Here is a 13,749-nt window from a genome sequence, read left to right on the forward strand (position 1 = left end):
CTGTCCCGGTTGCCCCTCTTCCAGGCCAGCTCTCTGCCGTGGCCCGGGAGTACAGTGGAGGATGGCCCAAGTGCTTGGGCCCTGCACCCCATGGGAGACCAGGAGAAGCACCTGGCTCCTGCCATCGATCAGCGTGGTGCGCCGGCCACAGTGCGCTGGCCGTGGCGGCCATTGGAGGGTGAACCAGCGGCAAAAGAAGACCTTTCTCTTTGTCTCTCTCTCTCACTGTCCACTCTGCCTGTCAAAAAAAAACAAAAAACAAACAAACAAAAAAAAACAACAAAAACCAAAACATGGTAAGTCAAGCAAAATCCCACAGAATTGAACATATTCCAGTTTGTGATAATATAGACAGAGATAGAATACTCTTTCTCTCTGTATAATTTATAAAGAAATAACTGCAAAGAAGAGCAACCATTTATTTAGAGTAACCTGGCAAATATTTTTATCAGTATCCATTTGCAATGTGTGAACAAAGAATTTCTACATTGGTGAGCAGGTCTCTGATGTACTTCTGCCTCACTGAGTAGGCTTTGATGTATCTTGAATAACCACTAAAATAATAAAGTATTGAAAAATCTTGCTAATTTATGCTGCACATCTCTATAATTGGTCAATATCAAGGCAAAGGAGAAAAAGTGTAAAGGAGTGGAAAGATAGATATGGCATGCCTTAAGTCATCCTATATTCACCTAACTGAAAAGTCTTCCTACTAACACTGAACCCTTCATGAGTAAAGGTATAATACAGGGCCTTACACCTGAGTGGTATCCAAAAAGCAACAAGGTGTAGAGATATGGATCTTACATCTGTTTTTTGCAATGGCATCCTTATTGACTAAAATTTTGGTTCTTTTTGTCATCGAAGTAGGGAGTTCAAAATTGACTAGCTAAAAAATAAAGACATTTTGTAAACAAAATCCTCTAAATACAATAACTTAACATCTACTTACCAGGGGAAAATGGCTTTTATGCACTAGTGAGGGATAATGTGACAGGAAGAGGAACTTTGGATACATGAAGCACTGTTATGAAAACATCACAATTTTACATGAAGGGCTACTTTCTTTTTTTCCCTTCTTATTTTTTTACTTTTATTTAATGAATATAAATTTTCAAAGTACAGCTAAAGGATTACAATGGCTTCCCCCCCCCATAACTTCCCTCCCACCCACAACCCTCCCATCTCCTGCTCCCTCTCCCCATGAAGGGCTACTTTCATGACTACTTTTAAGTGATTAGAACAAGGAATAATAAACACATGATAAAAAGTTAATTTTGATGCTACTATGGAAAAATATGTAATAACTTTTTTATGTTTCAGTTTAGAAAACTAAGACATAAACACTATATACACTACACTGGTGAAAAAGTCAAGGTTAGAATTCAAGTACTCTTCATTCTCAGGTCTAATATCATCAATGTCAGTTGTTATATACCATTCCTCCTTTTGGAATAATCCATGTCAATGTGGTAAATTATCAAAGATGATTTGGTAGGCTTACCTTATTGGCATGATCAGAATTATCATTCATTTTTTTCCTAGATAGCAATGACTTCAGCTTTATCACATTGGCTTCAATACTCTGCATGCGTGTTTCATTCCTTAAATGAAAAATAGAGGCATGGGGAATCAACAAGTTCTGCTGCCAAGCAGGATGAAGGTGAATGGAAAAATGGTGACTTAACTGCCAGGATACAATCTTTGAGAAAATACCACAAGTATAATAAATTTCACAGATTATGGCAGGTTTTCGACCAAGAAACCACAAACCATATGACATTTTCCAGTTACAGATATTTCACTTCCAGACTCTAAAGCCAACTGCTATTTGGAAGATTTAAGTACATAATTCAGTGGTTATAATTCAGCCAGAGTGTCTACTTCCAAGTAACATACCAGAGTTTTCAACTTGAAGAGGCCCAGAAAAGCAGCATGGATGAAAAAAAAACACATTAATCTATTCCTTAAGAATTCTGAATAGGAAATATTCTTCAGCCCAGGGAAGCTCTCAGTCCACAGGATGCCTTTTTGCCATTGTAGTTCTTGGTAAAGACAATAAATCATTTCACTGTCCCCAATAGGAGAAGTGAGATGCAAGGCACTACAAACGACTTCAACAATATTGCCATCTGTGATGTTCTATACTATTCCCAATGTAGACTTTGAAATGACCATATTTTTCCAAGTAAACAAATCCTCAGTCTGAATTTCATCAACAGATGAAAGTCACAGACTTGAGGGAATGGACATACGCTGTCAGTGAGCAAAATAATTCTGTAATTGGACTTTATTCTGTTGTGCAGCCCTTGACTTTATTTATTTCCTTAGTTGGGAAAATCAGGTGCTTGGAGGTCCATTTGTGGTATTATTGTCAATTTGTTTAATCTAATTTCAAGAGCCTAAAACAGCACTAAATTATTATTGAACTACTCAACATTTACTGTTAAAGCTACCCTGAACAATTGGCATGATCAGGTTAAATATTGTGGGGAGTCCAATGCCCTGAAGGATGAAGACTCTTTAACTGCCTAGACTAGTTCTATTTGGCACAAGTCTGGGGGTCCACACTTAAAGTCTGGGATCAGGCTGAGGAAGCTCACTAGGCTGCATTGGGGGTGTGTTTCTTAGGAAGTTTTTTGTGTGAAAAGGTCTACATGGCCCACGCATGACCTTTGTCTTCCTGGAGTTGGGTAATAAATGAGAGTCAGTAGCAGGGAATAATACAAATATAAGACAATAAAGCTTGTAAACAGACAAATACAAGTACTGCTGATGAAGATGAAACTCGGGTGGACCTCCTTCCTCCACATGCCACTAAGGGTTTTTATGGGTAGAGATTTGCTGATGATAGCGCCTTTGTGGCTCCAGTTTAGTAGAGTTTCTGCTGAAGTACACACAATGTCCTAGTTTCAGGAAATGAAGACATCTTTTTTTCCCCTCTATAGTTCTGTGCCAAGCAGAAGACTTCACCCTATGTGCAGAGCTAATTTAAGATGTTAAACGAAGGGGAGATTTTATACTCCCTATATTTGGCTCTCAGTTTCAGATGACCAGAGAGAAGACATCAAGCATATCACCACAGAGTGACTCTTTGGTGTATGAGAAATAATAATAACATTTATAATTGGACATGTAAGGGAAAGATTTCCTTAATCACATCTCACTTTCCTTACCATAGTATTACATTTTGGACTAGCAGGTTATTTTCTAACTTTAGAATATATGCCTAAGAATCAATATCCAGGTTTCCTTAGAAACACAACTCGTATGTCAGAGTTAAGCACAGTAGGAGGTATTGATCATACTTTAATTTTCCCCTAAAATGTCTCATTGGCTAAGGTTTTAAAATAAATGTAGATTTAATATTTAAGTATATAATCATTGGATATAACACCAAATGAAACTGCATCTCAGCTAGAGTTGGAGGTCGCTATCCATATACTTAGACTTCTAAATCTTCATCACCATTCTAAATAATGTTTCTGAGCTTCACAGAAAAGAAAAGGAAATAAAGTGCAGAGGTGCTATTCAAAGACTCTACAAACTACTGTTGATATATCCTGCATTTCCTCAGATCTATCTAAGGTATTTCTAAACTATGAAAAGATTAAAAAGAAACATATTCTTAAAAACAAGTGTAGCAACCCCTAAATTAGAGAAAAATAGATTGTATACCTCTTCATTATACTTTTATATGAAGTGTCTGATTTGACTTTAGTCAAGATCAGATTATTGTCCCGAGAGGAAGATACTAATTCCAAATAAGCATCTTTAGTTTCCTGTCCAAAGGATTCTTTGGTCACTGTTTCTTTGCAATCTTTCTTCACAGCACCCCAATCAATGGTCAGCAAATTTTCACGCATAGGTATATTTTGAATTGATACTTCAAAGTTTTTTCTGAGAAATAAAATGGGAATACATTATGTCAACATGTTGCAAGAGCTCAAATTAAATCTACTGTAGAATATCAATCAGTTATATAATATTAGCAGATTTACAATATTTAGGTCAAAGAGCCTATAATGTGCTGACAGCTTCTCATTCTATTTTGGTTATGTATTGTATATTGCAATGTCCAAGCATTCTGACAGGCCAACCATTCCATCATCTTGATTTAAGAGAACAAAAAGGCTTATCACATCCAGAGTAGCTGAAACCAAAAGGACAGACAATAGCAAGTGTTGGGGACCATGTGGAAAACTAGGATCCCCACACATTGCTGATGGGAATCAGTGTAAAATGATATATTCAAATTGGAAAGAGCTTAACAGTTTCTTTATTTTTTTTTAAATTTTTTGACAGTCAGAGTGGACAGTGAGAGAGAGAGAGACAGAGAGAAAGGTCTTCCTTTTGCCGTTGGTTCACCCTCCAATGGCCGCCGCGGCCGGTGCGCTGAGGCCAGCGCACCGCTCAGCGCACCGCGCTGATCCGATGGCAGGAGCCAGGTGCTTCTCCTGGTCTCCCATGGGGTGCAGGGCCCAAGCACCTGGGCCATCCTCCACTGCCCTCTGGGGCCACAGCAGAGAGCTGGCCTGGAAGAGGGGCAACCGGGACAGAATCTGGCGCCCCGACCGGGACTAGAACCCGGTTTGCTGGCGCCACAAGGCGGAGGATTAGCCTAGTGAGCCACAGCGCTGGCTAGCAGTTTCTTTAAACACAATTTCCATTCAATGCTACTGATTTCTAGTATTTTAATTTTTGGGTATCTACTCAAAAAATATAAACATATTTTCACAGGAGCAGGTTCATAGGAGCATTATCCATAATAGCAAAACAACTGGAAAGCATTATTCATAATAGCAAAAAATTGGAAAGTGTGTCAATGCATTAACTGCATTAACTGATGAATGAATAAATGATGAAATATTATATGGAATTAAAAACTGATCCATAATATAACATGGATGAACCTTAAAAAACACTATTTTAAGTGAAATAAGCCAGATGCAAAAGACCACTTATTATATGGTTACATACAAAGTATCCAGACTAGTCCAATTGATAGAGACAGAAACTAGATTAATAGATAATCATGAGGGATCTTATGAGGCTGATGAATGTGTTCTAATATGAGAGTACAGTGATGATATTTCAACTCAGTAAATTCATCACAAATTGTTGAACTTTACATCTATGATACATTAAGCATATATCCATAAAGTTGTATATAAAGAGGCTTCAAAAATTCATGGAACTTGCATATTATGAAAAAATTGTAATGATCTAAAAATTTTGCACCAAAATAGACGTGTCTTTTAATATCATTTTTCCATGAAGACTTTGGAGTACTTTTAGAGAAGCTGAGTGTAATATAGCATGTTACATAGAAATGTAATGGTACCATCATCAATGTCAGCACTCATATTCAAGTTTCAATTTTGTAGTTTAGGCACTAAATTCTGGCTTCTCAATTTTGATTAGGAAAGAAGCAGAATGGGGCAACTATTTGATTTTCATATGAAGGAGGATTCCTGGATGTTTCACAAATTATATACTAATTTATATAAGCTTCTGTCAGGGCTCTGCAAAGAATGATGAAAACATTAAACTACAGATTAAAATTTCCACTGAGGTAGTTTACAGACACAGTGGAGGTTAATTTTCTCATAGGATTAAATATTTGTTTAAATAGGATAATTAGGTTCAATAGAGAACAACATTTATCTGTATTCTTTCTGAGTTGACATTTTAGAAGACTGTTAAATGTCTGTGATTGTACAGCTCCCTGAAAGTCACATTGTTAATTTAGCTTCTAATGTTCCATGTGCAAATGTTCGCATAGCATTTACTACAATTATAACATTCTTGATGCTATAAAGTCTGAGGTCCACTAACTTCTTTCTCTCTGATCTCAATAGGAGAGCTTTCCTGGTGACTTCTATTTTTCGTATGTGCCTACTATTAACATTCTGCACCTCTGGTTCACTTGATGGATGCACTTAAGGGACTAGAGGTATGCCTCTTTTCTGTTTCAGCACGCAGATGGATGGATGGTTTTCATGCTCTTGGCTTTAGCAGACATTACATCTGCAAAAATTTAATGCAAGAACTAATGTTCTACATTCACATTTTCTTCTCCAGAAATATGTCCTTTCCATTTTCTTGTTACTTCAACACTTAAGTTCCAATGCATAACTCAATGGCTTGTTTCTTCTCTTGATAACAAAGGCTTTCAGATATCCCACTCACAACTCTAATGACTTTCCCCTCTAACATGTTATCTCTTCTAAAATATTCTAGCCCCCTAGCTTTCAATTGAATACCCAAAAGACATTTCATGCTATTTTGCCTCCTAAATTATCTTCCATTGGAAGGCGTCTCCTTCAACAATCGTGTGCCTGTCCTCCTCCTCCTCCATCACAATTAATGAGCCTCTCTTGGCTATTTCTTTCTATCCAAATAGGCATCACTTAGACCTAGATGTCTAACGATATAATCTTTTTATTTATTTATTTAATTTTTTTTGATAGGCAGAGTTAGACAGTGAGAGAGAGAGAGACAGAGAGAAAGGTCTTCCTTTTTCCATTGGTTCACCCCCCAAATGTCCGCTACGGCCGGCGCGCCACGCCGATCCAAAGCCAGGAGCCAGGTGCTTCCTCCTGGTCTCCCATGCGGGTGCAGGGCCCAAGCACTTGGGCCATCCTCCACTGCCTTCCCAGGCCACAGCAGAGAGCTGGACTGGAAGAGGAGCAACCGGGACAGAATCCGGTACCCCAAAGGGTATCAGAACCCGGGGTGCCGGTGCCGCAGGTGGAGGATTAACCTAGTGAGCTGCGGCGCCAGCCTAACGATAAAATCTTAATTCACTGACACCCAGATATCTAACATCTACAAAATGCATATAAAATGATATTTCTGTTTGTTTTTCTATTTTCTTAAACACGCACAGAAAAATTTCAAATTTGCAGACCAATTTTTTTGCCAAATATTGTTACTTGTATTTCTTACATAATTTGCTACTTTAATTTTTGTTGTTCTTGTGAATGAAATTTTACCACTATAATTTTAATGGTCTGTTGATGACAAAAGTATTGATCTTATACATCATTTTATATTAAGGAAGTTATTTTTTCAGAATCTTATTTCTTCAATAATTGTAGTATTATGTACATTTCTAATGGGTCAGTTGTCATTGCCCTGTTCTGTAGCCCCAAAATACAGGTCAAACTAGTTTGCATCTGTGTTTTGATGATCGTAAGGGGCACTGTAAAAAATGGATGGCAATACTATCCCACCTTTAAGAAATAAACACAAGTGCAAAATATATCGATAGAGCATCACTAGCATTATTTTTGTAATTGAAGGAAAACATTATTTGCTCACTTGAAATATGATATTTACCATGACTAACATAGCTACAGTCCATATTATATTACATTGCCAATACACTACCCACAAAATTGCTTACCCGTCATTTCCACTTGCTTGGTTCACATTTAAAAGTGAATTTTTTGATTCATCTTTCAAAGTAGGTAAGCCATTGTCAATGAGAATTTTATTGTCTTCCAAAAAATCATAACCATTTTTAAATATCTCCATCTAAATAGGAAGGTTAGAGGAAATGAGAGTTGGTTATGTACCTGTATATACATCTGGTCTTTCTCATATCATATTTGATGTGATTGCTGTTCGGAATATTTAACAATGGTATGAGAAATAACAGCAACAAGCACTGGGAATGTTACTGACAGTAAATGTTCTTCTTTTTCCCACCTAGCACCATCTTATCTTCAAGACTTACAGCTTCTTCCTTCTTCTCTGCTGGAAGATGAAAACATTGACGAGCACATTTGGATGCTGGAGCCCCAGAGGTGACTGGCAATGACCTGCAATGAAATCCACATTTCATTGCCATTAGCTCCTAGAATGTTGCAACGGTTAAGCAACTCTGTTGTATGGAACCTAAATTTTAATTATCTTTTGTTAGAATGTTTCCTATTTGAGATAAATGTTTTATGATCTTAGCATCAAAGTGGGGAAAAAGGACCCAGCACATTTAAATGGTAGGTGGTATAGAAGAATTAATGTCAATTTGGAATATTATCCCTGTATATTAGTTTCCTTCTGAGTGCCTACATTAAAATATTCTGGAAGTTTGGACATTTTAACATGGCCATATAAAACTGAAGCAAAGATCAAAACAGGAAATCAGGATCCTTAGAACATGTCTTATTCCAGCTCTAGGGAAGGCAAAATACAGATTATGCCTGGACCATCCTATTATGTCAAAGTAAGTGGTCAAAGTAATAAGGACATGTCCATCAATGGACATATTGTAAGGATTATAATCCTTTTAGTAAAATGAGAATTCATGATTCTATACAGTTGCAATTAAATGAATAAAAAAGTAAAAGGCAAAGAAGTTGAAAAGATCTTCCATGTAGTAGAATGCAAACTGAAATGTAGAAGAACGATGTAATAGGGAAATCATTTTTGTACAACCATCATATTAATACATTGTTTAGTTAAGAATCACTAATATATTCTAAAATTAATGGATAAAATTTAAAGATTTAAAGACTATAGATTAAAATTATCTCCCATCAATTACAAAAGCAAAAGGCATCAATGATGCAAACTGGACAGAAGGGCACAACATCCCTTATTGACACTAATGTTCAAAATGTATAATTTGATTTTCCTCAAGACATCATGCCAAACTCAAAGGGAGAAGTATTTTATAAATATTACTGGCTTGCACTCTGCAAAATTGTTGAGGTTACAGAAGACAAAGACAGGCTGAGGAACTGTTCCAGAGAATTAAGAAACATAATAAGTAATGCAGTGTATGAACCTAGGTTGAATCCTAGACTAGGAACACAAGACAGTGGGTAGTTTTGGTTATAAAGAATCTTAGTGATAAAATTGGTGAAATTTGAGTATGGACTTGGGATTAGAAAACTATATCACATTAATGCTAAGTTTTCCAATTTTTATGCTGTACAATGGTTATGTAAGAAAATGTTATTGTTCTTAGGAAATACACATGAAAACATTTAAGGTTAAATGGACATGACATCCACAATTTACTCTCAAAAGGTTCAGTTAAAAAATTTGTGCGTGTGTGTGTGTCGGGGTGGAACAGAGAGAACAAATGATAGGAGAATGTGGGTATAGACTACATGCAGTCCATTGTAATCTGTTATAAATTTTCTGGCAATCTTAATTATGTTAAAATTAAAAGTTACCAAAAAGAAAATCTGAAGTGGGAAGAAGGGCCCACTCAAATGGGAGACAAAGCTCTGGAGGCAATAGCTCTACTATCTGGGTTTGACTATCTCAATTATGTATTACCTATGATACCTTGAAAAATGTAGTTAAAACTTGAAGTGAACTCAGTTCCTCATCTGTGAAATGACAATATTAGAGATTTCTCACAGGATTTTTCTGAACATTAAATGTGATCATTTATGTAAGGCACTTCACAAAGTATCTAGCATATTGTAAGTGTTCAATAAATATTAGCCATTAATTATATTCATTGGTTCTAAATTGCTTAATCAAGTATGAGGAATCAAGCAAAAACTGTAGGACTTTTTGTGTGAGGTAGAACTAGATGCTACCTTGCAAAGGCATGTTTTACAATTAGATACCCTGTCTTTTAAGCACTTACACAAAAATCCTACAAATTTAGGTTATAAAAGTTAAGATGGAACTGGGAACGCTTGATCATATCATAAATCATAGGTGAAATGGTTTTATTCTCTCTGGCTAGGTTAATACCTTACATAAAGAGCCTATATGGAAGTCCCAGGACTCGTTAACAAGGAGTTAAGGGTATCTTCATATTTTTCTAGGGGAATCCTATGGGAAGTATAAGAAGCAATTCAGCACCATTTGGCCCCTCAGAGCTGACTAGAAGCCTTAGAATGACTGGTACTTTACAGACATACATTAGTTATCAATGGCACTCCTAAAACCATCTTAAGGATATAGATCAAAACAGTCTATAATCAACAACCAGCAACCAGCAACTAGCAACTAGCAACTAGCAACTAGGGTACTCCTATCATGATTATATAATAGCAAATTAATCTGTTATCTTCTTTTTTTTCTTATTGATTTCTTTTTTTTAAACTTTTATTTAATGAATATAGATTTCCAAAGTACAGCTTATGGATTACAATGGCTTCCCCCCCATAATGTCCCTCCCACCCGCAACCCTCCCCTTTCCCACTCCCTCTCCCCTTCCATTCACATCAAGATTCATTTTCGATTCTCTTTATATACAGAAGATCAGTTTAGCATACATTAAGTAAAGATTTCAACAGTTTGCTCCCACACAGAAACATAAAGTGAAAAATACTGTTTGAGTACTAGTTATAGCATTAAATCTCAATGTACAGCACACTAAGGACAAAGATCCTACATGAGAAGTAAGTACACAGTGACTCCTGTTGTTGACTTAACAAACTGACACTCTTGTTTATGGCATCAGTAATCAACCTAGGCTCTTGTCATGAGCTGCCAAGGCTATGGAATCCCCCTGAGTTCACTGACTCTGATAATTTTTAGACAAGGCCATGGTCAAAGTGGAAGTTCTTTCCTCCCTTCAGAGAAAGGTACCTCCTTCTTTGATGACCCGTTCTTTCCACTGGGATCTCACTCGCGGAGATCTTTCATTTAGGTTTTTTTTTTTTTTTTTCCAGAGTGCCTTGGCTTTCCATGCCTGAAATACTCTCATGGGCTTTTCAGCCAGATCCGAATGCCTTAAGGGCTGATTCTGAGGCCAGAGTGCTGTTTAGGACATCTGCCATTCTATGGGTCTGCTGTGTATCTCACTTCCCATGTTGGATCATTCTCTCCCTTTTTTATTCTATCAGCTAGTATTTGCAGACACTATTCTTGTTTATGTGATCCCTTTGGTTCTTAGTCCTATCATTATGATCAATTGTGAACAGAAATCTGTTATCTTCTAAAAAGCATTAAAACATCAACAACAAAAACAATATATACTGAGTTAATGATATGTTTAGCTTTCTTTGTCAGGTATCGTTTCTATCTTGGTATCATATATACCATTCATACATGCTAAGTGCTCTGACCTCAAGGATAAGAATAAAGAATAAACTTGCAAAGTGAAAAATTCTTGAGAGATGAGAGAAAAGAGCCTCAGTAATCAAGAAAATATTTGAGAGTCAATGAATTCACCTTTTTCTATTTGTATTTATCATACAGTTTCCATTTGTCAAACTTAAGAGAAACTGGAGAATCTGAAAAAGCATAGAAAATATTTCAATTAGGACACAATACTCAATATTTAGAAATATCAGTAGATAAAGAGGAAGTTATGAGATCCAACCAAGTAAAATTTAAAATTAATATACTTTTTTGGCCTTTGCAGGACTTTATATTGCGATCATTTATTTTTCTAAGATGGAAGTGCCATAAAGTAGCTCTAATAAACAATTTACAGAAGAGAAAGGATAAGTAGTTTTTAAAAATACATTTATTTATTTGAAAGACAGTTAGAGAGAAAGAGGGAGGGAGAGAGAGAGAGAGAGAGAGAGAGAATCTTCCACCCCTTGGTTCACTCCCCATATGACCACAATGGCCAAGGCTGGGCCCAGCCAAATCCAGCAACTTGGAATACCATCCAAGTCTCCAACCTGGGTGGCAGGGGCCAAGGTACCTAGGTCATCTTCTGCTTCCTTTCCTGGTGCATCAGCAGGGAGCTGGACCAGAAGCAGAGCAACCAGGACATGAACTGGCACTCAGATATGGGATGCCAGCATTGCCAGTGGTGGCATAACACACTGTACCACAACACAGGCCCCAGAAACCCTTTAAAATACTGAATTGGTACCTGTGCTGTTAGCTGCTGTTGCTCGTGGTACTTCTGTGTTAGTTTTGCCATATCAAGAAAAAGTGTAGCATATTTCCTGTAACATTAAATTCCACAAATAAACCAGGATTAAAAGATATTTGTGGCATTTTGAAGATATAATATCTAATAATACGCTGAACTGTCTGATTTAACATCGTTCACAATATTCTTCATGAATGTTATCCCCCCCCCAATTCCCTGCCTGAATATTTTAGCCTTCAAATTTAACTCCTTTCAATCTTTGTCACTTAGTCCACACAAGTATCACATTAACATTTTTGAAAGCACAGATTACCTTGGTACTCTCCTAAATTTGACAAGATGAAACTCACTGGAAACCAAGATAATATTAATGAAATTCATTATTAATGATCACAGGAGCAGAAAATAATGCTTCACAGAACGCTGGAAGCCTTTTTAATCAAGACCAGTGGATTTACACAAAACTAGCATGTGAACAATATGACACTGCACCCTTTGTTTCAGATTAAAAAACTACAAATTTCTTGTACAGAATTAATTTTAAATATGATCTAAATTCCACAATGGGAAAATATTACAAATATTTGGGTAGAAGGGATCTCAGAAAGTCATTTATCAACTGTTGTCCAACAATTTTTGTCTGGTCTACCTATAAAACCATCCAGAGCCCACTGGTACATCATCAATCTCATGATATATAAGTGTGGTATGGTTAACATTCAACAGCAGGCCAATATGCAGAATTAAGATGAAAGACTGGCTTATGGTCAAAGTGAATGGAAATCTTGGCTTATGTTCAATGTGAAGGCCAGAAAATACTTTCATTACTCTCACTGTCTCTCTTTTTTCCCTTGCTGGAAGTGAAAAGTTTAATTTACTAAGTCAGTTACAAAAGACAGAATCATGAACTTAAAGGTACATTTGCACTTCACTGAAAGATTGGCAGATGAGTTCAAGTTTAACTTAGACATTGGTAGATAGTTCCTGGAACATATACACACATATATCCTCTAAGGAAAATAATTAGTTGTAAGCTGCTCTCACAAGTACTATTGTGCAACTATTTAGCCATTTAAATTTTGCCTTCGAACTCTACTACCTGAGCAAAGGCTCTAATGTTACAGTCATTGCATGCTCTACTATGTACTCTGTAGTTCTTTATAAAATACCAAAAAAAATAGCTTAAAGTATCCATTTTACAGACATAGTGAAAACAAGGCAAGAGAAAAGAACCATATATCATCTTGGGACTCACCAATACTTAGGAAATAACCCAGGAATGTAGGGCACAGTACTTAAATAAGAACCTGTTTTAACATATTTTTTTCTGTTTTTCCAGTGTCAGATGGAAACTGTTATCTGCTATGCTGCCCATACCTATACAATTGTCTTGGATGCTGGTAACTTATTTCTGATTTATACAGCGGTCTGCTAGTCAGCCAGAGTTCTGAGTTCTGAGCTATTGGAACATTAACAGCAGTACAAACGCTAAAGCATTTGATTCATGCTGTGGTTTTATTTAAAAGAAATGTCTTTAAAGCGCCATGGAAAACGAGAGTTCAGTTCTTCAGTTCAGAGGAAATCAACTTTAACAACCTTAGAAACAGACATTGGAAATCTTGATAAACACCCACTTTTCCAGTTCTGCTAATTTGCCCTCCATATTGTTTTGCTTCTCATTAATCTCCTGCATTTCAGTCATTATCCCCTGGAACTCATCAGGGGAGTTTCTGACATCTTCATTTCTCATTCCTGGAACCTAAAATGGAAATAGAATATAGTTGGGTTGGTTAGAAATTTCATACCATTAAGTATCCATTATAAGCACTAATGGGAGAGAAGAGGAATAGTTAATTTATGACAGTAGCCTAAATTTCCCAAATGTACCTCTATTTTAACACTAAACAGAATAGGCTTCATATTACAGTCATTGCATA

General features: G+C 36.5%; 1 protein-coding gene across 1 annotated transcript in view; it reads right to left on the minus strand.

Annotated features, from left to right (window-relative positions):
- LOC103351887 (heat shock factor protein 3) overlaps window positions 1–13,749 on the minus strand; it is an 87,992-nt gene that overhangs the window by 33,667 nt on the left and 40,576 nt on the right. Inside the window, exons 4-10 of the mRNA XM_051827140.2 lie at window positions 13,447–13,571; window positions 11,810–11,885; window positions 11,155–11,216; window positions 7,745–7,829; window positions 7,412–7,542; window positions 3,679–3,900; window positions 1,505–1,604 (exon numbers count right to left, since the gene is read on the minus strand). Coding sequence (XP_051683100.1) covers window positions 1,505–1,604; window positions 3,679–3,900; window positions 7,412–7,542; window positions 7,745–7,829; window positions 11,155–11,216; window positions 11,810–11,885; window positions 13,447–13,571 — 801 coding nt within the window. The remainder of the gene's footprint in view (window positions 1–1,504; window positions 1,605–3,678; window positions 3,901–7,411; window positions 7,543–7,744; window positions 7,830–11,154; window positions 11,217–11,809; window positions 11,886–13,446; window positions 13,572–13,749) is intronic.

This window comes from Oryctolagus cuniculus, chromosome X (genome assembly GCF_964237555.1).
Source record: "Oryctolagus cuniculus chromosome X, mOryCun1.1, whole genome shotgun sequence".
Taxonomy (NCBI): Eukaryota; Metazoa; Chordata; class Mammalia; order Lagomorpha; family Leporidae; genus Oryctolagus; species Oryctolagus cuniculus.